This window comes from Anopheles ziemanni, chromosome 2, assembly GCF_943734765.1.
Source record: "Anopheles ziemanni chromosome 2, idAnoZiCoDA_A2_x.2, whole genome shotgun sequence".
In the NCBI taxonomy this organism is placed as follows: Eukaryota; Metazoa; Arthropoda; class Insecta; order Diptera; family Culicidae; genus Anopheles; species Anopheles ziemanni.
The window spans coordinates 3,123,247-3,146,612 of record NC_080705.1 but is presented as its reverse complement, the minus strand read 5'-3'; the positions used below and the strand labels follow the sequence as shown (position 1 = coordinate 3,146,612).

Here is a 23,366-nt window from a genome sequence, read left to right as displayed (position 1 = left end):
AAAAAAACACTTGTTTATTGAACAAACAACCTACATGCCTGGAGCGGGAACGCAAACATGCACCGGATGATTGCAAATGAAAGGAAAATCACAAACATGCAAACTCGAAAAAACGTATTTTTTCCGCAAGTAATTGGTTTTGGATTCGAATCCGTGCATTCGCTTTGCTACCGATTTTTCTGTGGGTTTTTCGTTCTGTTCGAGCCTGTTTGTATTTCGAAGGTATTGCGTACGGTTCCCCCAAAAATGCACAACTGCAAACATCAAACCCAACTGCATTCGGATGGCGTAGAGAAGTAGAAGGCCGACCTGACCCCGGCTTGCAACTGGTTTCACTTTTGTAGGCTTCTCCGTGTTTGTTTTCCGGGGTGTTGTGTCGTTTGTTGAATGTGATGTTGTTCGGTGGAGGTCACGTCTCAACGACGAGGTTTTGGGCTTCCCCCCGGGGGGCAAAGGAAGGACGTCGGACAGGATGTGGACATTTGTTGACATCCGTCCCGGAATGCAGAGTGTCCGTAGGCCTGAGGCTCGACCTTCACCCTGTGCGCGTGATGAGTAATTGCATTTCCGAATTGAAATGCTGCACCGAATCACCTCTCTCCGTTGCAATGTTTCCTTCCCGTTCACTTCTCTTCTTACTTTATCACAAACCAAAGTCACCATGAGACTGTGTTGTGTTTCAGTGGCCACCGTGGACCCCGAGCGCCGGCGATTGAGTGCAAGGTGTTCGAACATGATAAATGTCATCATTTGTTTTAATCAAATTGTAATTTTCCAAACCCAAACAATGCCAACAGACGGGGTCAAGGGAGGGAAAGGGTCAATACGGGAGGAAGCGTCTGGTTTGTCCGCATGTTACCGGTCCGGGAATCGATAGGCTTTTCCCAACGTTTTTCCCTTCCGTCCATTCGTTGGCCTTCAGTCGGAAGTGTCAATGTTGTTTCAATCGGGTTTTTTCACTCTCCCACTTTCCTTTCCGCCATTTCGATTCGCCACAGAACGGCACACACGCTTGCGATACAATCTCGGACGCGAGATCCCAATTCGGAATCCGTTTAAATATTGATTGGTATCGGTCGTCGGTGCATTCGCCGCTGGATCGAGGCGTTGAAAAGTGAAATCGCAAATATTTACACACAAAACATGGATGCACCCGAGAGTGTTCCGAGGAAATCGGTCGGTGAAGCCGGACGGAGGTGTGTTGTGTTAAACTGTTTGTGAATTGTTCCTGTCTGGACAGGCTGACAGCAACAGTTTGAGACGATTCAATTAGGGAAATTAGGTTCTGCACAATCGAATGCGTACACATGCGTTCCGTATTGATCATTTGCGTGTTGCACGATTAGCCAAGAATACACGATTCGGAACAAATTGCAACCGGGCCCTTTTTGTCTTTGTTCGTTCTAATATGATTTGCTCGTGAAATTTATGCTGCTCGAGAAGCCAGTGAAAACCTCACACCTGCCTGTGGTATAGGAGATTTATGACACAACCTTTTTTTATCATTTACCACCACTGAAAGACATAAAGAAAAGCTGACACCACCGAACGGCAACCTTCAATGAGCGAAAATTATGTATGAAAACATAATAAAGCGACAAGTAACATTGATCGTTCTGATTACTACCACATGTGCGATCGCATTCGCGAAAGGTAACACAACCGAAAAGGGTTCGGCCAAAAAAAAAGTGCATCGGATATTAAATTATGCAAATTGTTTCTCGATTCAATATGCACCAACGGTAACGCAGAGAAACGGCCAGGAGAGGGATGGAGAGAAAAAGGAGCGAGAACAGCAGCAATGGCAGCGATTGCATCATAAACAAAGCGTTTTGCGGTGGCTGGTGCCAAGCGTGCGCTAATTATGTTGTGGTCAGGTCAATGGCTGCCGTTGAACCTTCACTATGGCCCTTTCGAAAATCTTCCCTTTCACGGGGTTGGATTTTTCCTTTTTTCCCTGCTCTCAGGTGGAACTGGTTCGGAACCCTTGCTCTCTCGGAAGCGTATGCCCAAAAACTCGCCAAAGGATGGTAATGGCCCCTCGGTTCGGTGTCAATGTCCGTGCGATGGAATGGAGATTTTTTAAGCCTTCCCGCCTATCAGCCTCACCGGGTTTCCGTAGGGTTTGGCCGGCGATGCTGATGGTTCGTATTATTATCGCCCCCGGCGCTAATGGTAGCCGTCTGGCAGGGACTTTCGTACATGAAAGCATATGTCGAGAGGACGCGTTGAAAATTTGTGCTCATAATCGATGTAGAGGGTTTGGGTGGAGAGGTTCAACGGTGCAGAAGAATGCATTCCAACGGCAGCCGGCAGCTGCCGAATATTCGATGACGATGACACCGGCGTCAACATACGATGAGGAGTAGCTCTGGACAGCAACGTGGTACAAGTTTGAGTGCGAGTCAAATTAGAATGCTTGAAATCGATCCCAAAGTCATGTGTGGATCATGTCACGACACAAAACGGCGAGGGGTAAACCATAACATCGAGTCGTTGATGAGCTGCAGAAATAATTCCCCACAACATGCACTTCAACGTCGAACGAACGCACGGTGATAGTTTTCGAGAACTGATCGAAAATATATGCAAAACTGCTGGCACGTGTTTAGAATGTGAATCGCAGGCGAAAACATGCCCGTCCGAAAGGGAATCATGTGTTATGAATATGGATTAATTTGTCGAACAACTACGCGATGGTTCATTATTTGACGTCAATAGGCCTAATTTTTTTCAATAAACTACATCGAACGAGGTTATTTATGAGACCATTATGATGGTATTGGGGCTGGTATGAGCTTTGGATGATTTATATCAGCTACTTGTTTGAAGTTTTACGTTACATCATTATTTAAAATTCTTCACAACCTGTCGATAAACCACTTCCATTTTTTCGTTGATCGGACTCGAACTTTCCTCTTTCGTTTTCTGCAGAATGCTTTAACTCTTTCTTCTCTTCTCGGCACATTTTACAACTATCAGGTGCATGTTGTTGTCATTTGGTTCATAATTTGTTGCCGCCTTTATTGGGCACCATTTAACGTTAGATTTATGTTTGGAAGAAACAAAGAGAATGTTCCTACATTGGTACCGAAATAAAATCACATCACGGCAGATGGCATTCAGGCGTAAAAGTGGAGAAGTTCTCCAGTCGAAAAGTGTCTCCAAAATGGACTGAAAATCATATGGAGAAGGGAAGGAACGGCTGGGTATGGTTACGTAAACATCCGTAACGACTTCCCATTATGATCGGGCACACTTCTGGAGGTCGAAGGTCATGCGCACGGATTCCTGGATTCGCTTTCCAAGATGGGACGCTAAGTTTGCTGAAGGGCTTTTTCGGTCCAGCGTTACCTAAACGCTTGGTCTGAGATGTTTTGGGGAAGAGGAGTGTTCCAAGCAAGGGCATCGACATAGGGAGATCCCCTCGTCGGTACGCCATTTTATGCTCGTCGCCGGTGCACTAGGAAGACAAAGCAGTGGCCCCGTTATTTATGCGTCATCGCGATCGTTCGTCGCGTTCGTAGGGTCTTTTCCTGCGTTCGTCGAAACGTTGCCAAATAAGACGCCGACGTTGAGACCGCAAAGGTTGCGTTGCAAAGGGAAAACCCCCCCTCACTGTGTGATGCCATTTCAAGCGTCAAACCGCACCTAAGCGAGAACTCCCCCCCGTACCAAGAAGAACCGATCCGTTCTCCCAAAAACCGCCGCCAACGATTGCAGCACACACGGGGTAACCCGATGACGAACGTCGTCTGGTGGCGGCCATGGTTTACGTCCCGCCATGCGCGCTGCGCCGCAGCATAGAATACGCGATGATCCAAGGCGCCTTATGCGCACGCGTGATACACCCTCCGGGCCCTCCTTCCCCCCCCCGAGGGTTCCTGAGGGTTTCATACAGAGATCGATCGTGTTGGCGTTGTGCCAGGGTTGGTTCCCTTGACGGAGCCGACGGCGTCGGTGATCAGTTCCCTTCAGGCGCTCCGTCCACGCACGTGCGTAGAGCGGCGCATCGTAGGCGCACCAACGTTCTCGTCAACACAAAAACGCAAGCACAGCTCTGAATGCACCGGAATGACGATACCAACGATCAACCGATCGAACCGAGCGAGTGCAATTTATTGGCGAAGCAAAACACCGTGCGCTCCGCCACAAGAATACAATTTATTAGGAAATTAATTCCCGTAAAAGTTTAAAAATAGTTTGTGATGATTCGTTGACGACCGGAGTGAGTACGGTGTGTATGTGTGTCTGTACACCCGGGTCCTATCCCAGTGCAGTGAGATTGCATTTATGTTGTGCGGTGCATGATCGCACATTGCGTAGGTTGGCGTGCGTTAGAAAACAACCGCAGAAAAGCCGTGAAGAAGTCAGTACCGAAATACGAATCTAATTAACCGCCAGAAGAAATGAGGTGAAGTGTTGTGATTGCGGTTGTTGGAAGGTTGCAGATTTAGTGCCTTTGTTGTTTGTGTCTGTAAAGAGTGTGAAGTATCCACAAACCGCATGTTTGTAGTTTCCGCGGATAGGAGTACATACGTTTACATCTTGCATCATGAAATAAGAAAATGCGATGGAGTGATGGTTTATTGGTTCGCTTGAGATGCAGTTTGGGAAAAGAGAAATCAAAGATAATTTATGAAGTGCAGCACATTAATAACCACCCATAAAACATTTCACTTTATTATATTTACCTTTCGCATTGGGGATTAGATTCTTTGGTTTTTCTATGTGATTCACCTAGCAAACCAATTGATTATTACCATTTCAACATCCATGGTTTCATGTTAGTATGCTAGTAAATTACACCTCCCTTCAAATTTGCAGAATTCCGCCCGCGCTTCCGTGGGAGAGTGAAGAGGTTCAAGAACCCCCTTTGACGCAACAGTTTCCGTTCGCGTTCGATTGCTTTTCAGTCGGCAAGTTCTACTTTACGACCACCCACTCTTGGGGTCGGGTTGGAAATTAAAACGCTTTTATTTCTGCGCTGCACTGCGTGCATGAATAATTATAAGGCTACTCGGTCGAGTGCAGGCAAGAAGTGTGCAGAATATTTGAAATGTGACCATGAATTTGCAGTAAATAAAACACTCGGTGCGAACTGGACAACCCACAATCACGTCAACCAATTTTATACCCACCCGGTTTTATGACGCGGTTTTATTTACTGTATGGAAATTATGTCTGGGCATGTTATTTTGTTGGTCGCCTTAAAACCAGGAGAAGGTTTCAGAGAATTCTGTGAGTCAAAATGAATCAGCGATGAGTTGCACATTTGCATCTGCAAACCGTGGGAGTAAAATATTTTCACCCACGTTACCTTTTATTGGCAAATTATTGTATGAAAACGAAAGGTTTCACTACTTGGAATTATTTGATCTTCTTCTTATGCTTACAGAGCTTATTCATTTCTTCATATTCAAAACATCTATTTTACTGCATTGAAAACAATTAGAGATACTTCTCACTAATTTTTACAGATTTTTATAGAATTCCTCAGGTGATGGATTGTTTGTACATACTCTTCCTAAAGAGTAGACTAACAACTTCTTGCATATAAAATGCGATGGGAGGCTTAATACTGCCCGTGATTCTTAATTTGGTTCAGCTTTCACGGTTCCTGCTGACTTAATCTGTTTAACACCATCTTAAAAGGCGATTAACATCTTTGCTAGTTGTTAGGCACTCGGGCTCTTGATGAAGCAGTAAATCTCAGCGTCTTAATCGGTTCTGAGGAAAGAAAAAGAATGGATCCGAGGGAGATGATGCATCTTAAATCTTTGCCCACTCGTGAATCGATCGATGCAGCAGTCAATCTTGCTTGAAACAGCCCTCGCATTCACTTTCGATGTACCTTGGGAGTGGAATTTGAAGGAACTTTCAAACAACACATTGTAGAACAGGAGAAAATCTTTTGTCCATAAAATGAATTCATTAAACATTGATGCGACTTCCCGGAGGTGAGACCAGAGCCTCGAACGGGCAACCAAATCAAGATAAAAACATTGCCCGAAAAGACGGCACACGCCGCTGGGGAATTTATTTATTCAATGCGTCCATCCTTACCCAAGACGTTGCGATGATTTTCAGTGTTGAGTTTGGGATGGTAGCACTGTTTTCTTTTCTCGTTTCCTTCCCTGTTATGATTTCGTCAATGTATTCTTTGGGACAGGAACTGGCATGACTGGCGCACTGGATTTTTCCTTTTGGTTATTTTTCCCGTTTCCTATCGAGATTTTCGGGAAGCCTGAGCCACCCAAGAAACAGGAAGATAACAACAAAACATCCCAAACAGACTCAGTACAGTACACACATCAAAAACGTTCGTCCGAGGGCGAAGGCAGCGCAACAGTGGAGATCCTAAATAAAGAAATCGGACGAAAATGTAAACAAAATCATCGACTGATGAAATATCCATGCATTCGATGACTGTGACCCTCGCATAGGTCACATGATGGGATCAGGGGTTTACCTTTTACCGCCTCCGATTCGACACTGCCCGCACGGTGATCCTTCGAATTCGTGAACGAAGGGGAAACTATAGTTCCAAAGTCTTGGTTAAACCCCACGCAACCGAAGAACTGTCAGTCAATCGCAGAAAGGCGCCTTCCCGTGGGCCTTCCAGATGCTTATCGATGAGTTGAGGCTGTCCAGCGTTGATGGCTGGAAGCCTTCACCCTCGCGTGAGTGCTCCTTCGGTTCGGGACTCCCCCTGGGGAAGCAAGCGATCCCACTGACGTCGCGGATTGATGGATTTCCTGTTGAATTCGTTCACCGGCTGGGGTGAACTGTTGTTTTTTGATGAAATTGTAACTAAATTTTTCAACGCCTCGGCTCTCCGAACCAATGGTGATGACGTCAACCGTTCGGGGGTTCAATTTCCGTTTCCGGTGAACATTGCCCATGCAAAGGCCCAAGCACAAGGGAGGGAGGGAGAAAATGAATGCCACCGAAAAGGAACAAAATTAGGTTAGTACGGCCAAAAACGGCGGGCAATATTACTCGTCTTTCCCCCATCCGCAAAGAAAATCGATTTACCGCCTGTAAGAGGGTGCGAATGAGTGGTTTATAGTAGCTCTCAACCCGACTTGACCTAAAGGAGTTTTCGTTCACGATGGAGGAAGTGAATGTTGGATCCCAGCTCCCTCAGGAGGCTCTCAATGGAAAATGTGTTTTATTGAATTATTCTTCGGGCCACTTCATTAGCGATTTTTTGGGAAAACTCGAGCCCTTTTTCCTTCAGAATATCGGCTCAAGAACAGCCGATATCGCGATAATTAATTTACTGCATTATTCCTCACCACTAGCTCGACAAACGTCTGTGCTTGTGTGAAAAGTAAACCTTTTCCACCCATCGGCAAATGGACCCGTTTTAATTAAAAGGGCAATAGGCTGATTTGGGGCTTTGAAAAATGAACTTATGAATATAGCCAAAAGTTCTTGAACCTTCATTAAGACCACCCAGAATGGATTGAGAATAAATAAAGTTTGAAATGACGGTTTTATCGTCTTCGGAAGCAAATCTGGGGTTTATGTAATCCTACAATACCTCTAATATTAGCGGATATGTGGGAGCTGTTTTCAACCCTAACGGAAACGGAGAGAGTTCCAGAAATTTGAACCGAAAAAGGGCCACCAAGTGATCCAACCGGAAATCCTGTAAACCAAAACTGTGCCTCTGCCGAATAAAATATGCCCGCCGCACTCACTTGCCGGTTGATTCCTTCACCATCAGCGTTATTTAATGAATGAACAACTGGCATTCGGCCGTAATATCATTCATTATGCACGAGCACCGAATTCGAGTCACGTGAGACGGGACATTTTTCGATGCAACACAAACGCCCGACGCTCGCAATCGATGCCAAATTCGAGTGAAATTGCGGGTGCGTGTGTGAATGAAATTCTCTTTGATTGCATATTTCCATTACCTGCCTTCCCCTTTTTTCCATGCAGTTTTCTGTTGAGCTGCAATCCAGAGCCAGAGACTCTTTCGTTTCGTCGCAGACACGGAAATCAGTGAAAATCCCTGCACAAACACCCTGTCTGACAGTTCGTCAAACCGCAATTATCCATTTGTCATGCATCAACACCACGGCGAGGGAGACGACATTCGTGCGACACAAACGTTCCACGAAGCAGACTACCAGACACTGCATTCCCGGACGAACTTCCGAAACGAAGCGACTGATGAGGGACAAGTTTCCCCCATCTGCCTCTCCTTCACAAGGAAATTGGTCGAGCCGCGAGTGGCGTGGAAATGCCTTTGAACCCTTTTGGAACCCCTATCATCGGTGCTCCCGTCCGGCCGCCGTCTCGGGTGGAAAATAAACAAAGAAACAAAACGTGTAAAAACAAATCGTCTATAAATAACATAACATGTGCCCCGGGGATCGGACCACGACGCCCGGCGGAGAGAGTGCATCGTGTGCCGGGGAAAACCCCCCGGGTGGAGAACTTACCTCCGCATTCAAACGCATAGCGCAGCGCACTTTTGAAGGTGCTTTTCCCGAGGTCCATTTAGGAAAATGGGCGCCAGTGTCAGTTTCAGGGAAAAGCCGGGGCTATTTTTATGTGTGTTCCTAAACAAACTACCGAACACGAACACTTGGTAAATTGTCTCTCAGTTTTCGATTGAGTGGTGGACGTTGTAATTTGGAAGCTAAATACTTGTGCGGGAGGGACTCGAACAAATTGTCACCGGAACTGGGCGTACAAATTGACACTCTTTCGTAGTTCGCTGGTCGTAAGTAGTACTTTTCGGTCCGTTTCTTTTTTTACGAATCTTTTATTCAATCAACTGCACTTGGAAGCAGAACAAAGTGAGTTCTTTATACTGAAGTGGTCTTTCGAAGACCCCAAAAGGGAAAAAAGGAGTTCGTTCGGCACATGTGAGAAAAACGCGATTTAGATGATGGATTATGCGTTGACACGCAAACCCTCCCAGCCAACCCCACGCCTGGTGCTTCTCTCCACGTGGTGGATGACCTCGTGCGGTGTAATATGTTTATTTGTTTGCCTTTCGTGCCACCCGTGTTTTGACCGCACGAAACGACGCTACGGCGGCGGTGACTTATGATAGGAGCAATGGCTCTGGAAGGCTACTAATTAGCATCTTGGCATATGGAGTGAGTAAACTGTGATTTGTTGCAAGTTGGGCAAGTGAAAACGCTTTGCGGCGGGTGTGATGTCCATTTTGTGCTCCGAAGGGAAATTAAATCAATCTACCTTTACTTCCGTGGCAGTGATGGTCAAAATGTTTGATTAATGGTCTTTGAAAGGTGGAAGTGAGTTTCGGACTCAATTCGAGTGTGAATTGATTAACGGAAGGCATTAGCTTGTGGGTTTGCGGTTGTGCAAGTGTAAATAGGAGGTGATTTACTGTGTGTTTGCTGATCTGGTGCAAGCGCACCTTCGACTGCATAATCATGTTGGGCCGGTGTGTTAGTGGGCAAGGATCAAACGACGATCTTTCCGTGACGAAAAATCTATCGCAGGTAATGTAAAACTAGCTGAAAGTTTAATTAACACTTAAACTATAATTACGATTAAACATTAACACACAAATTTTGCTTGATTCTGATGATCACTTCTTCACGTCTAAAAGTTAAATTAATTTTCTACCTCGTAGAAAAATCTCGCAAAGAAAACACAGTGAGCAAGATCAACACGGACCAGCGATATAACTTCCCAAAATATACTCTCTAGACGGTGACATTTTCTCCGCTGACCTTAGAACATGCCTTCCCATTCCTCTTGAGAAGTCCGCCCTGGTGGCAAAACTCGACCGGAAGTAGCTTAGGACGCGAGAAGTCCTAACAAAAATCATTCAGTCGGAAAAGTTAGACTGGGGAAAAAACAACTGTCGAAGTGCGGAAAGTAGGATCAACTTTTCTGACGCGTGGAAAACGGTGCAGTATGGAAACGCAGGCCACAGGGCACACAGTTTCATGATGTTAGAAAACGACTCGGGTAGGTAATTAATTATGTTGCAGTTTTTTAGCGGCTCCCGTTGGAAGTTCCCCGGTTTCGGTTTGCCTGGAAACCCTTCGAGGCTCGTTTGACTCTTGCTCTGCACTCTTTTGCTAGCGTGAAACGAATAGCTCCAGCATATGAAAAAAAAGGAAACTGTCGTGCAAGTGATAAAAAAATATGGTGAAATAGACTTGTACTACACGCGCCGCTCGTGCTAATACGCCCGGACTCGCTCATATGCCGTTGGGTCTACGAAACCGTTCTTGTGCTCCATGGAACATGTGAATTGTCAAGCACTGGACCGAGGGTGTGAAGGGGGGTAAGTGGCGCAAAACACATCGAACAGGAAGCACACGAGGTTGGATGAAACGAAAAAGGGCGCAAAACCATAAATAACTCCGCTCGGATGTGTCTTAGCTCTTCTTCTTTGGGCAACCGAATAGCGAGGTTGGGGCGGGAGGTCGTTTGCCGCGAATTTGGTAGCGTCGATGCTAACTCTATCCGAGGTGCGATTTTCCAAGAACACCCTGGAAAAACTACTACCACATCCCGGGGCCCGATACGTGGCACGTTCCGTTTTTTCGTTTGCGTGGGTCCCTGGTGGGATTTCCAACTCATTTCCCATGGTTTAGGTTAAGTCGCGTCCGTATTTCCTGTGTCGTTTTTATGAGGTTTCAAGAATGGTCATGCTTTTACCACGTTTTTATACGATGACATTAAATTAATACGTCAACTCACGAGAGGACAAAAAGGCACAATCCAGAGTCGTCGTTTTTTACGGTACTCCCGGTTTGTGGCTGGCTGGAATTAAAAACGCACACACTAATTTCACGATCCTTCTGTTTGGTGACCGCGCAACAAAAGGTTCTTCTTCACTGTGGTCGAATGTGGAACGTATGCCGGCGAAAATGTGCTCCCTTTAGTGACCGTCCAAAATCCATCTGGGACTCTAATCTCACCGTACTTAAATACTTTTTCTCGAGCGTCCCCCCCCTTTTCCAGCTGATTAATCCTTAACCGTGCGGTACACCAGGAGTCTGCGACGATGTGTTGTTTATCCGCTTTTCGGCGCAGAAGCATTGCAGATTCTTTTTGTCCTCCAGCATCGAAGGGGAGTAAAAGATAAATGGAAGCAAATAAACACATTCATTCGCAAACTGCAGCACGGTTGGGAAAATCTAACCTTTTTTCCTTATTTTATTCTTTCTCACAAGTACCGAAGGTGCTGAAAATATGTTGAGCAGATAAAAAATAATCATCTTTAAAAAGACTCTTCCTCATTTTCCCCTGGCGACGATGCGGAACTTCACGACGCTCCCCTCGAAAGTGAGCGAAGAAAGATAAATTACCAGCGTAAAGAACATTATGAAGCAATGCCAAAGACTGTGGTGTTGAAGCACCGCATCCCGCGTCTTAAGCGCTTCCAGTGCGTAACGAAAAGTGAGAGGGGGAGTGGGTCGGAAAATTCGGAAGTATTTCCAAGTCGCACGCGACATAATCGGTTCATGGCGCGTGCTAAAGCCAAACCGAGGAGAGTGCCAAGACCGCGGCGTCGGTACGGAGCGATTTTTGTCTTTCGCTTGCAGCTTCTTTGATTTTTCTTTTCACCATCTACATCTTTTCCACCCAAAACAACCACCATCGGAGTGGGAAATTGAGGGAAAACGCGGACGTAACCAAGATACCTTTCGCTGGGCGGGTTTTAATTGGGAAAACGAAACATGCCGCAGTCTCGTGAAGGCCTTTCTGCTGCATCATCGGCGTGAAGGAAGCACGGAAAACTTCCATCATCTGGAACGAAATGTTGATTGGCAATGATGAATAGTTGATTTGATTTGGCGCTTTATTTATTTTCTCACTCTCACTTGTCACCTTTGGGCCGTTTAGTCAACGGATGATGAGTCTGGGTGAGTTTGGGAGTCGGAAGATCTTTTGATGACAGACCACTTGGTTTGAGGATTTGTTGGTTCCAGTTTGCTTTTCTAATAATATTATCTTAATGCCGATTCTTTTGAAGTTGCAATCAGAGTAGGTATTAAGGAAATTTTTCCCTTCAAAATGGAATCCTTGCTAAAATTTACTAAAAAAAAAACAAATCGATACGAAAACACTCGATAGTAAAATATCCAACGAACGTTTCAAATAAAAGTAAATAACTCTCGAAACCGAGCCAAAAAGCCAAACTGCATCGAGTTCAAATGGATGCCAAGATTAATGTCAGTCTACTGTTTGCGCTGTTTGCAGAAATTGCATCGAAAGGCAGTTTCGGAAACCCATTTTACATTCGTTCTCGACTCCTTCGCTTGGCGAGCGTCCATTTAATATCATTGTAAATATTTCTTTCCTACTATGTCTTTGTTCCCATTTATGCTTACTTTTGTTTCGTTTCGTAATGCTGCAAATAATCGATTCTTTCATAACGGCGTTTTAAATTTATTCCATTTTCTTGCAAGCCATTTGTTTTGACCTGCAAACTAAAGCAACTAGATGACGTACGAGAACTAAGTACATTTTCTTCTATCAAATCCTAACTTATTTCCTTCCTTCTTAGCATGGACCCAACTGACCACGATCTGAAACGTCTTCAACAATCATTGTCTTACTTTGTTGAATCGCAAAACCAAACGATGAAATAGCAAACCGCCTTCACGATGCACTTAGTTTGTATGAAAACGTAAATATTCGATGAAGCTAGACGTGCTTCAGACGAGCGGCACGTAGTCATACGTAAAATGACCAGGAACATATGCGCTCTTGTCCCCAAGGAATTTATGTTTCCATTTAGGGGACTTTCCTTCACGCACAACGCCCAACCCCCCTTTGGGTACGGAAGGTCATAAAAGGAAGAGAGGGCGCTACTCAATGCTACTGTTTCAACGGAAGTAAACGGACACCCAAAGAAAGTTGCCGGGTGCAAGTGCTTTTCGTTGGATGTCCTTCCATGAAGCGGTCCTTCATCGTGATGATAATATTTTGTCAGCGTCCTTGTCATTTCGCAGCTTCTTCCGTGAGCCGGATATTCGTCCTAGTTCTATGTTGCCTGCGGCGTCCATTTGACCAGAAATGGTCATCGCAGAGAAAGATCCCGGCACCATATGTCACTACCATCTTCCCTCGAGGCAGAGAAGGGCGTCATATTTGACCCGACAGATTGCGGGGGCTCGTTGAATAAATTTAATAAACCTAATGCTGTTAGCCTCGTGCCAATTCTAGGTCCGCTTTCTTCTCCAACGCGACTAACATTATGTCCTTCTTCAATCCTTTTTTCTTCCGCTCTCTTCGCAGATCTACACCGACTGGGCCAACTACTATCTGGAGCGGGCGAAATCGAAAAAGAAAGTCTCCGACCTGTCCGCCGACTGTCGCGATGGTCTGCTGCTGGCCGAAGTTATCGAAGCGGTCACTACCTTCAAAGTACCTGATTTGGTGAAGAAACCAAAAACTGCTCAGCACATGGTAAGTTTTTCCGTTTTCCATAAATCAGGGCTCCACGATATACGATAAAAAGAACTCCAACCCGGTGACGTTATCGTAATCGATATGCAAATGTTTCTGCAGAAAGTAACAAATCGTTCGAAAGCTTACTTGTGATTATTTTTCAAGCAGTTGGAACACTTTGCCATCAACTTGCCAAGTCCGATAACGAACGAAAACTATTCCACCTTTCCCGTGGAAGCCGTGGAGTTCCATAAATCAATTACCTTCATAAATCATGCTTATTAATAACAATCAGTTTACCATAAATCATCACCCAACCGTTGGACCATGGTTTGCTAGAAGATGGTCCGTTTCTTGATCGGATCCTTCATTCTCGGTGCAGTCGCGGTTTTTCTTTATTCCTCCATTTGCCTACCCATTATGTTTGTCCATTTGAGCATGGTGAGAACTATCCGCTACAAAAGTGCAGAGAAAGAAAGTAAGTTCGTTGCCAGATTGCGTTTCATTCTTTTTGTTCTATGAATAATTAATTGACTGCAGTATCAGATCTTACGGACTTGATAAAAATATTCCATTGTTCTGTTTGAATTTTTGCTTGGTATATAAGAACTTATCATTTCCATCATTCTACACAAATTTAATTTATTTTGTAAGGACAATTGTCATTGTTACAAGTACTTTAAATACCCCAGAGTATTTGGCATTTCCTATCAGTGACGTCCGTTGAATAAATCCTTTCCCACAAAGCATTACCAATCGGCCTTAATATGCTGATTATTGCATTACCGTTCTACTTTCACTACCTTTACCCAAAGGAACTGGATCCACTCAAGTTGAATCGAGGTCCGAATCGATCCATAGCAACAGTCGAGGAACTTTTTCGTGCCACAAGAATACCTTATCTACCTCAAAACGCCCTCATTGCGGCGAACGATCTCAAGAATGACTCCGCCGGGTGGACGGAAAATTGTTCAGTCATGCTCGGCAGCATTTTTCCCCCACAAAGTCGCAAAGCCGGGAAAAGGAATTGCCCGTCGAAAGCTCGCCCGTGCGCGCGCGCTTGGAGTAATCATCGGTTTAATCATCGGTCTATCTAAATTGAAAATAATTCGCTCTAAAAGCATCACTTTCGGACGATGATATTCGATTACTTTCCACTCGTGCGGTGGAAAGTTGGAGCTAGGTCCGTTATCGCCATCGCAGCATCGTCGGGTTTTATCGTTCTCGGTGCGGGATGGTTGTATTCTGCCTTCCCTTCGCGTGCTTTAATTGGTAATGGTCACACCGCCATCCAGCTGTGAAAGTAAAGAACCGAACCCCCAGCATAAGACGGAAGAATGCGTCTCCCTTTTCACGGCGCGCCACGGGTGGTAAGTGTTTTCCTTTTTATCCGTACGAGACACGAGGCGGCTCGATTGTGTTTGCCTTCGATTAATGCTTACGATGAAAGCGTGCGGCGAGTAGTGACCCTCCATCGCCCTGTTGTTAGCATCTCCACGGTGCTCGGTGCACCGATGGAAAACACGATGAGATTGCATGTGAACCTTGTCAGATGCTTGGTTCTTCGGAGTGTCGGGTTGGAAGTTCTGTTCCCGTTTCAATTGCGATTGTTGAAACATGCATCAGCATCGGTTATCGACTTGCAATTGAGTAGACCAGGCCGACGCGAGTTCAAAGGCTTCGGGCGAATGATTTATGAAACGTTTTAAGTCAACGTAGTTTAATCAAATGATGAAGCACTTCCAATCATGTCCTCAACATGGCCTAGAAGTTTCCAGCTTACAAAATCGAACGTTTTCAATGTTTGCAATTTACTTAAAACACTCCGTTGTGGATTACGAAATTGCTCTCCAATTATTTCGGAACGGATTTATCTTTCAAATCACGTTCATCTCTGATATAAATGCTTGTTCTTTTTTCCATACCGTGCTGATGATGAAATGCGGGTATTTGATTTTAATTGAAGCCCCAATACACGCTGCATCACGTGCATTCCGAATGCACTCCCAACACTCTCGGTAGGGTGTGTTGGTACGTGCGAGAACAATTGTCATTAACATGATTAATATGCATCGCTCAGCGTGTAGACGCAACTCCATTGTCAGCGTCTTAGATCGTTCCAATGGCGTCACCATCTTAGTCGGCGTTGGAGTGTTTGTTTGGACGTTTGAACAAAGGACATAATCCGCGGAACGCTTGTGTATCAGCTGCTCTTCTGCTTCCTCCTTATTTCTGGGACACGGCAAGGGGTTCATCATCTCGCGCGCGGCTAGACGCCATAAATTACGATGGACAACTGCAACCACTTGCACTTTCGCGTTACTCGGCATCGAGCATGAATGACTTCATTATGTGGAAACTTCGCTTTCGGAAAAACCGATGTTCACGTATGCCCATTGCAATCGCCCATACTTTTAAAGGGATTGAGTGTTTTGAACTTTTTCGTGTTCTTTTACATTCGCCAGTGGATGTATTTATAGCACAACGTGAAGAGTCTTGTGAAAGTGGAATGGAGCATCCAATCACGCACGTTAAACGGTCACTCCTTCGTGCTGGCGACGATGATAGGTTTTGACTTTTATGAAGATTTGGCTGCACGCCAGCATATTAAAGCCTGTGGAGAGAAAAAGCGTGCTCTTCTTTTTCTTTTACTCTTTCATGGTTTGATTTATGACCAAACGTGATATGAATAAACTTAATGAAATCATTCACTCGTCCTTGAAATCTCCACTCTTGGTTGCGGTTTCTCACACAAACCTCCAAATGTTAGTTTGAATTTATTTTGCTTATATTTTCTTTATGGTATTGTGAAAGCCAGGAGTTACAACTATTCTTTACGTACGTTTTTCAAACCAACATTCTAATCTAAGCCTTTTAATAGGGTTTCTGTTATCTAATACCCGTGTTTTCGAAGGTATCATAAAAACCATTTGGGTTAACTTGTATGTTACAACCCTTTTGGTGAAGGTGCAGGTACAACCAATGAAGAAAAAACACACAAAACATACATTCCAGAAGGCACCGTTGGTTGTTTTCATGTTTTTATTTATCGTTTCACGGGGGGGTTAACTTTGTTACGTGCCGCCGGACGGGATGGTGCTTCCTAATACTATCTAGAACGTATACTTTCCGTAACCTTTCGTTCGCCCATGGTCCTGTGTACGGCGAACGCAAAGATATTTGAATCAATAAATTTGTTCCTTCTAGCCGAAGAACTTTTTTCTTCCATTCCCCAACCCCATCGCCTAAGACCTTTCCATAACTTTCCTTTCTTTCGGGTGCAGGAAGAGTTTTCTGGCCTGTTTTTTTTTCGGCCGGGAGCTTCTTTTAATGTTGCTGTGTTGGGGTTTTCCTTTTTTTTGCTCTCGGTTCGAGACAGCACAACGGTTCGGCACGCCACGTCGGGCGTGTAAACATATGCTAACGTGGACCAGATGTGCTCTGATTTTGAAAACTACTAGGAGATGAGGGGGAAGGGAGGGGGGGAGAAAAAAAGTAAAAACTAATACCGGTGCACACCCTTTCATTCGCTATCGCCACTGCACCGCCATAAACTATTCCGGACTGCATTACGTGAGTGCATTTACGATGTGGAGTGGATTCACTTACCTTTCGGTTCGGCGCGGGCCGTTCATTGCGAATGAGGCGAGGGGGTGGGGAGGGGGGTATTTTAATTGACTGCAATCCACGTTGGCCAGTGGTAAGGCAAAAGGGTAATGGCAATGGAGAACCGTAAATAGGTCAAATCCGATTCTACACACCGGCGGCTCCGTAAATGAAGATGCTTCTGATGATGAGGATGATGATGATGATGATTGCGGTGGTGTTCTATTCCTGAGATGATGCAACGCTATTGGTGGAGATTTAAAATATGTGCCAAAAATATTATTTTCATTTAAAAATCAACTAGCTGCCAACTCAATATACAACCAGCACGATTTTTTAACCTTTGGTTTGATTTATAGATGTGTAATTTTGGAATGTCTACCTAGCTGACTCATATGAGACTTTGAAATGTACACCGTGAAATTGGCCAGCGATTATTCAAACACTTTTATAACAATTTATCTTATCGCGAATCGTAGTTAGAAATTATTTGCTCCAATTAAGTGCAAACATTGGGCGTAGATATTTCTGTTTTTATTAGCAATTCACTCAAACATGTACTAAACATGCCTCGCAACAACGCGTCTCGCGCAAAATATCAATCCAAATCACAATGTTTGCCATCCCGCATGCCCACGCTTTGGCTTGTTTGTGTGTTTGGCTAACACAAGTATACTTTATATTGGAGGCTCTATCTCGAGGGGTCGACTCAGCAACGATGCATTCAAATTGCACTCCGCATCCGAGGAGCGAGCCCGGGAGGAAGATTAATGATCACCAATTAAATATACGTAATCGTCGGCCGCGCTACGATACCGTGGCGGCAATAATTGTTATTTTCCTGCCTGCCGGGGGTTTGCTGGAACGTGAAGCTGCTGGAATTTTCGGTATTTCGTTCGTCTCTCCCGCGCAAAAAAAAAGGCAAAGTCAAAGCGATTTACTGCACTCTCGTGGGCATTATATTTGTTTCCTTCGTTCCGGAGTGGGACGAGAAAAACAAATAGTTCCCCCCATCGGAGATGGGGTTAGAAATCGGGCAGCTGGCCAGCTGGGCCGGGAACGAGCGAGGGTCTCTCTGCTAGAGATTGGGGGTACCGTAAATTAGAGGCATCCGGTCGACAACCCGGGTGCCGGGGGAGGGAGTAGGGATGGGATTAGCGTGACTGTTTCCGGGCACGGCTTTGCCACCCCTTTCGCAGAGCGTGTGGAGGTTTTTGACTCGCAAAGATCCGTTTTCAGATTTATTTCTTGCCTTGGGCGAGCGAGCGGTTCACAAGGGGATCAAAAAGCAGTTTTCCAATAGTCAGAATCAATCTTAACTAGAACCGCGAGGGCAAATATCAATCCGGCAAACACTTTACGACGAGTCTGGTTTAGAAGCCGCACACACTGGTGTCCATTTATCTTTGCGGCACCCAGTGGATTAATTGGGAACTCGTGAATGGTTCTTATTTGCGGCGTTTGCAAAACCTCCACGATAGGTGGCTGAACCAATCGCGAACACTTACCGTTCGCGTGACTTTTGCCATTAAATTGTCGTCTTTTTTGGAAACTAATCGAGAGAAGTAAGGTTGAAGGGGGGATGTGTTCCAAATTCGATACGCATTTTTCTAAAGTCGCGCAAACGCATGATCCGAAGCAGAGCAGAGAATAGATTGAAATCCAACATAGCAAAACACGCTATTCGGTGGTACGTAGAATATTTTTATTGGTCTCTGCATACCACCATGTTTTAAATTTATATCCGGGAGGCTCAATTCGGGAGGAATGTTGATGAATTGATTTCCTAAGTCATCTGTTTGTCGCGGTGGAGGAAATATTTGATGATGAAATGGAATATTCGGGAGGCCTTTCATAATTAAAGCACGGTTTTTTCTTTCTACAAACCATCATGTAAAACACCCATTAATATGCTCTTCCGAAATTGAGGGCATTTTTTGTTTGACTCGCTTCTCACTCCCCTCCCCACCCAACGTTCGGGACGTGACAAACCGCAGGTGGACATCGTTCTGGGAACATAATTCTTGCCCCCGTCACTACTCCGGTGATCGCGCTGTTGGCTATAAATAGCCATGTTTGTGCACGATGAAATATGTCTGCCTCATAAACTCACCTCGTCTCGGCGTCTTGAAATTGCCAAAAACAAAAAGAAAACCAATTTTCTACAGGAAGAAACACGCATATATTGGCGCTTGACCACCCAAGAACCAAGGTGACAGCTGGTCCCCAAAATCCTCGACGTAGTCCGGGAGCAGGGAGAGTGCAACAGTCAAGTCGTTAGTGTCCGCCAGTTTTTATGCTCGTACACCAGTGAGACGGTTTCCTGTCGCCACGCGCCTTCGTGTCGAAGATGACGAAGACGACACTCATTAGTGAGTAGATTTATGTTGTTTCAATATTTGAACAGAAATCTTCCCCCCAACCCCCTGCTAGGGCCAGCTGACAATGGACGCAACTTTTGGTTGTTTCGCATGTTTCTTGGCACTCCTGCATTTCTCTCGCTCGGCCTAGCCTAAACATCCACTTGAGGCAAAACTCGGTGACGTATTTGGGAAGACCTCATTTTGTGACCTACTTTCCCACCACCAGCTCGATCGCGTAAGTAGAACGTTCATTCTGGAACTACGGTTCATCGAAGAAGCGTAAACTTCCGTGCAGATGCATTTCCAATAGTTCGTCGTAGCGTCGTGTTTCTCTTGAGGAGAGTATTGTCGTTAATGCGGCGCGGTTCCGGTTGCGTTCAAGTGTTCCCGCGCCGGTCTGCCCTTTTGGGCGGCACTAAAAATAAACCTTATGTAATGGACAGACCTATTTTCGCCAACCTTTCCCACCCCTTTTTCCCCGTGCTGTAAGCTCTTTGCTATTGAGGTCTGCTTTTGCTTTCCCATCTCGAAAGGCTACGCTTCTCATCGGTTTCCTCAAAGCAAACCGAGTGGAGCAAATTAAGAAAGCGCGGAAATTTATGACAAAATGCTCTTAAGCGCGCTACCGTGTCCGGCGTCGCCTTTTTTATGGAATCTAAGCCGTACTTATACCGACTCGCTGTCAAGGGTGTCGAGGTGTCGATGCCGTTGACCACTGGCTCGAGTAGTGTCAGAGAAGCGGTGCAATTTTCAAATCCTCAATCCTCGAGGGTCAGACGTCTTTCTTTCCTTGCTTCAAGTTGAGTACGATCAGGTCCTTCCTGTGGTAAAATATAATGTCTTGTTGTTGCGTCTCGGTGCTGCTCGGACTCCCCCGACGTAGACAGAGTTGAGCCCGGTGCTAGTCGGTGCATAAATCATACTAAATGTTCTGCAACCACGAACCCAACGACCCGGCAGGGGGTTTTCCCAACGAGGAACTTATCCGGTGGAGAGAGTTTAAGTGTTGCAAGGTAGCTTTGATCTTTCGAATTTCGTTCCGATGCTAGACACGACGAGATGTTTACTAGAAATTGGGGCTAAATTACAACACTCTGTTGAACAGATGCCTCACGGGTGGATCTGAGTCTCTTTGAGTCAGGGAGCACCGTGTTGCGTTGCTTTACTTTATTAGATGCAAACACCTCCACACCCTTGGCCGATGGGACTTAATTTTTAAAATTTAATCGACACAATAACCATCAAATGCGAGCGCCACGTCGAAGGTTGGGTATGAATCTTCCACCCCCCAAAGTACCTCGTAAAATTCGATGACTGCTCCACATATCGCCCTGTGTTGTTCATTCAGAGTTACCTTATGTTTGTACTTATTGGTAAAATATTATGACACGAGTAATGGTACGTTTAGGCAGATGTGGAAGAGACAATAATAAAAATTTTATGATTCACATTATTATGACATATCTGGGTTAATTTTGTAATTTAGAGTACTGCAAAACAACCAGTGGAGAAGGAACATGCTTTTTAAGTTCAATTAATAAAACTCTAAAAAATACTGCCTCTTTCGAAATTGAAAAACACGTTCTAGTTACATGTGACTTGATTGATTTCTAGCAGTAAAAGTCAATTCCACGTTAATGGAGCTATGAAAACCAACATTTGATACTCGAAACCATACAATCGAAAAACAACTGGTTCTTCCAGATGCGAATTTGGAATCAAATAATCTACCCACTCTTTGCCAGACCTGCACAAACCAAACACAAATTGCGTAGAGTCCTTGCTCGGGCATTGATATTCGATAGCCATACCTCTTTTCCAAGCCATCCCACCGGAAGCACCATTTCGGTTTGTGGTGTGCAAACACTCACGCGATAAAAAACAGGGACGTTAACCTAAAAGGCCTCTTTCAGTATTGGTGCGGAGTAGAGAATCATTTTCCGACAAAAAAAGCTCTCTAAAATAGCTTTATGTTTACCAACCATTCCTTTGCTGGCGAGCGGTTTTGTTGTGGTTTCAATGAGAATGTTTGTATTCCTATGCATTTCCTTTTTCGCTAACCAAAAGCAATCAGGAGCTGCGTATCTTGTTGCCCAGTTGGCGAGATTGTGGTAGAATTTCTCACGGTGAAGTTGTTTTAATGGTATCTCAAATGGAAATTGAAATCCTGGGTTGAATGGCAGGATATTCTGGTTACACAACATGTTTTTTACGCTCTTTGTTAAGGTTCTATTTGCTAATGTTAAACATCCGGATGGCTTTTTCTAAGTCATTTCTATAATTCCCAATTACTTATGACACTTGGCGAAGAAACTTAAAACCAGCATCTATTTCTTTTCTTTTCTAAGACTGGAGAGAAAGAAACCGAATGTTTTTTTCTTTATCTGGTAAGGAACGGAGCTGACCAACTAATGCCAATAAATGTCATCCGGATAGTTTTGCGGTCACCTTTGCACTCGTTTCGCCTCGCTTCACCGATATCTGATATGTCGGTGACCATTTGCTGACGTACCTCTGTGTGTCGTGGATGGTAAATGTTGTGACAGAGTAGCTTCAGCATTCATAAACACGACAACGACAACGAATGAAATCCGATCCCAACCTGGTTCGGTTGGCGTAATCAGCCACCGCGAGACCACCCTGGGCGGAGTACTTCATCAGCAACCATAACGATCGGGTTCCTTTGCTAGCGTCAGGTTGACCTAGTTTACCTGTCATCCTCCATTAGAAGTCACCTTTGCTTTATATCTACCCAAACGTCAACAGGAAGTGTGTGGGTGCAATAAATTGGCGGCGCCGTGGCGTGCAGTAGAATATCCTAAATAAATAAAAAATGGCCGGAACGAAGGAGCTTGCGAGAGAAAACCAATACAATTTAAGACTCTTTGTGCTGGAATAGGAAATCTAACCTAAATAAACATACACCTAGTGCAAAACCCCTAGACGGCATAAGTTACGTCCGCCGGAAGCAGAAGAAATGCGTACAAAGAAAGCAGCGAAATTGAATATCAATGTCAATGGCGGAGCAGCATGGGGCCAGGCCTCCGATTCGGGAAACTATTCAACTACATTCCGAAATGGCAAATGGCGATGAAAGTTAAATCAAACAGCAACAGCAGCAGCAACTCATAATCATCGCGCTATTGGAACATCCAACGGTACTGGTTGTGTCGGATCCGTCGGGGTTTTTTGGTGCGGCCGATCGAGCACTTCCACGGTAGCCACGCTGCCTGTCACTAACATGACACCGTTTTATGATTAATATGCAGCTATTTATCACTGCCCCTGACCCGATGAAACGCGGTCCCAAACTGGTCCGGGCTGGACTGGTTTTCGGACAACAAGGCTCGCTTTTATCGACGTTTACTGACAAATTTAATGGGATGCGAACGGAACGGCTATAAATTAAGATGCTTCTCAATACCGTTCGACAAATGATAGTTTCGATCGAAGTGGAATGAGAATAATCGTCTTTTGTCATGGAAACCAAACTGACAGGGTGTGCACCCTTGAGTCGGTAAAGTGAAGGATGGAACCTGTTAAGGCAAGACAACTTTGTTGGTTATTTTCCAACAAGCGAGAAATGCAAAGTCAATTTTTGCATAAAGTGAGCGTGAACTTTAAAATAATTTGGATAATTTAATAGAAATATAGCGTGCAATCAGCTCATAAACGATTTTATTGAAAAAAAACCCTTGGAAGTGGATTAATCCTTTTAAACGTTTCTTTTAAACGTTCAAAACCATTGAACAAAAAGGAAAAAAACAAACGAAACAACATATTTATAACGCCTCATCACCTTCCAAAGGATAAAATGGAATTAAATGATGGAAAAAATTAAACAAAAACTACCGAAAAGCGACCGAAAGGAAATAATCGGAAGTCAATTCCAAAACAGCACAAAGTGTGAGCGTGCGATTGTAAAAAAGTATCCAAAAGAATACGAGATTAAAGCTTGTTGCTTTCTGATTACACGGCACTTCG

At 44.7% G+C, this 23,366-nt stretch overlaps 1 protein-coding gene across 1 annotated transcript in view; it reads left to right on the top strand.

Moving 5' to 3' along the window:
• The window catches only part of LOC131283045 (protein sickie), a 190,057-nt gene that overhangs the window by 20,072 nt on the left and 146,619 nt on the right, over nucleotides 1-23,366 (top strand). The window contains exon 2 of the mRNA XM_058312605.1: nucleotides 13,261-13,431. Within this exon, the coding sequence (XP_058168588.1) occupies nucleotides 13,261-13,431 (171 nt within the window). The remainder of the gene's footprint in view (nucleotides 1-13,260; nucleotides 13,432-23,366) is intronic.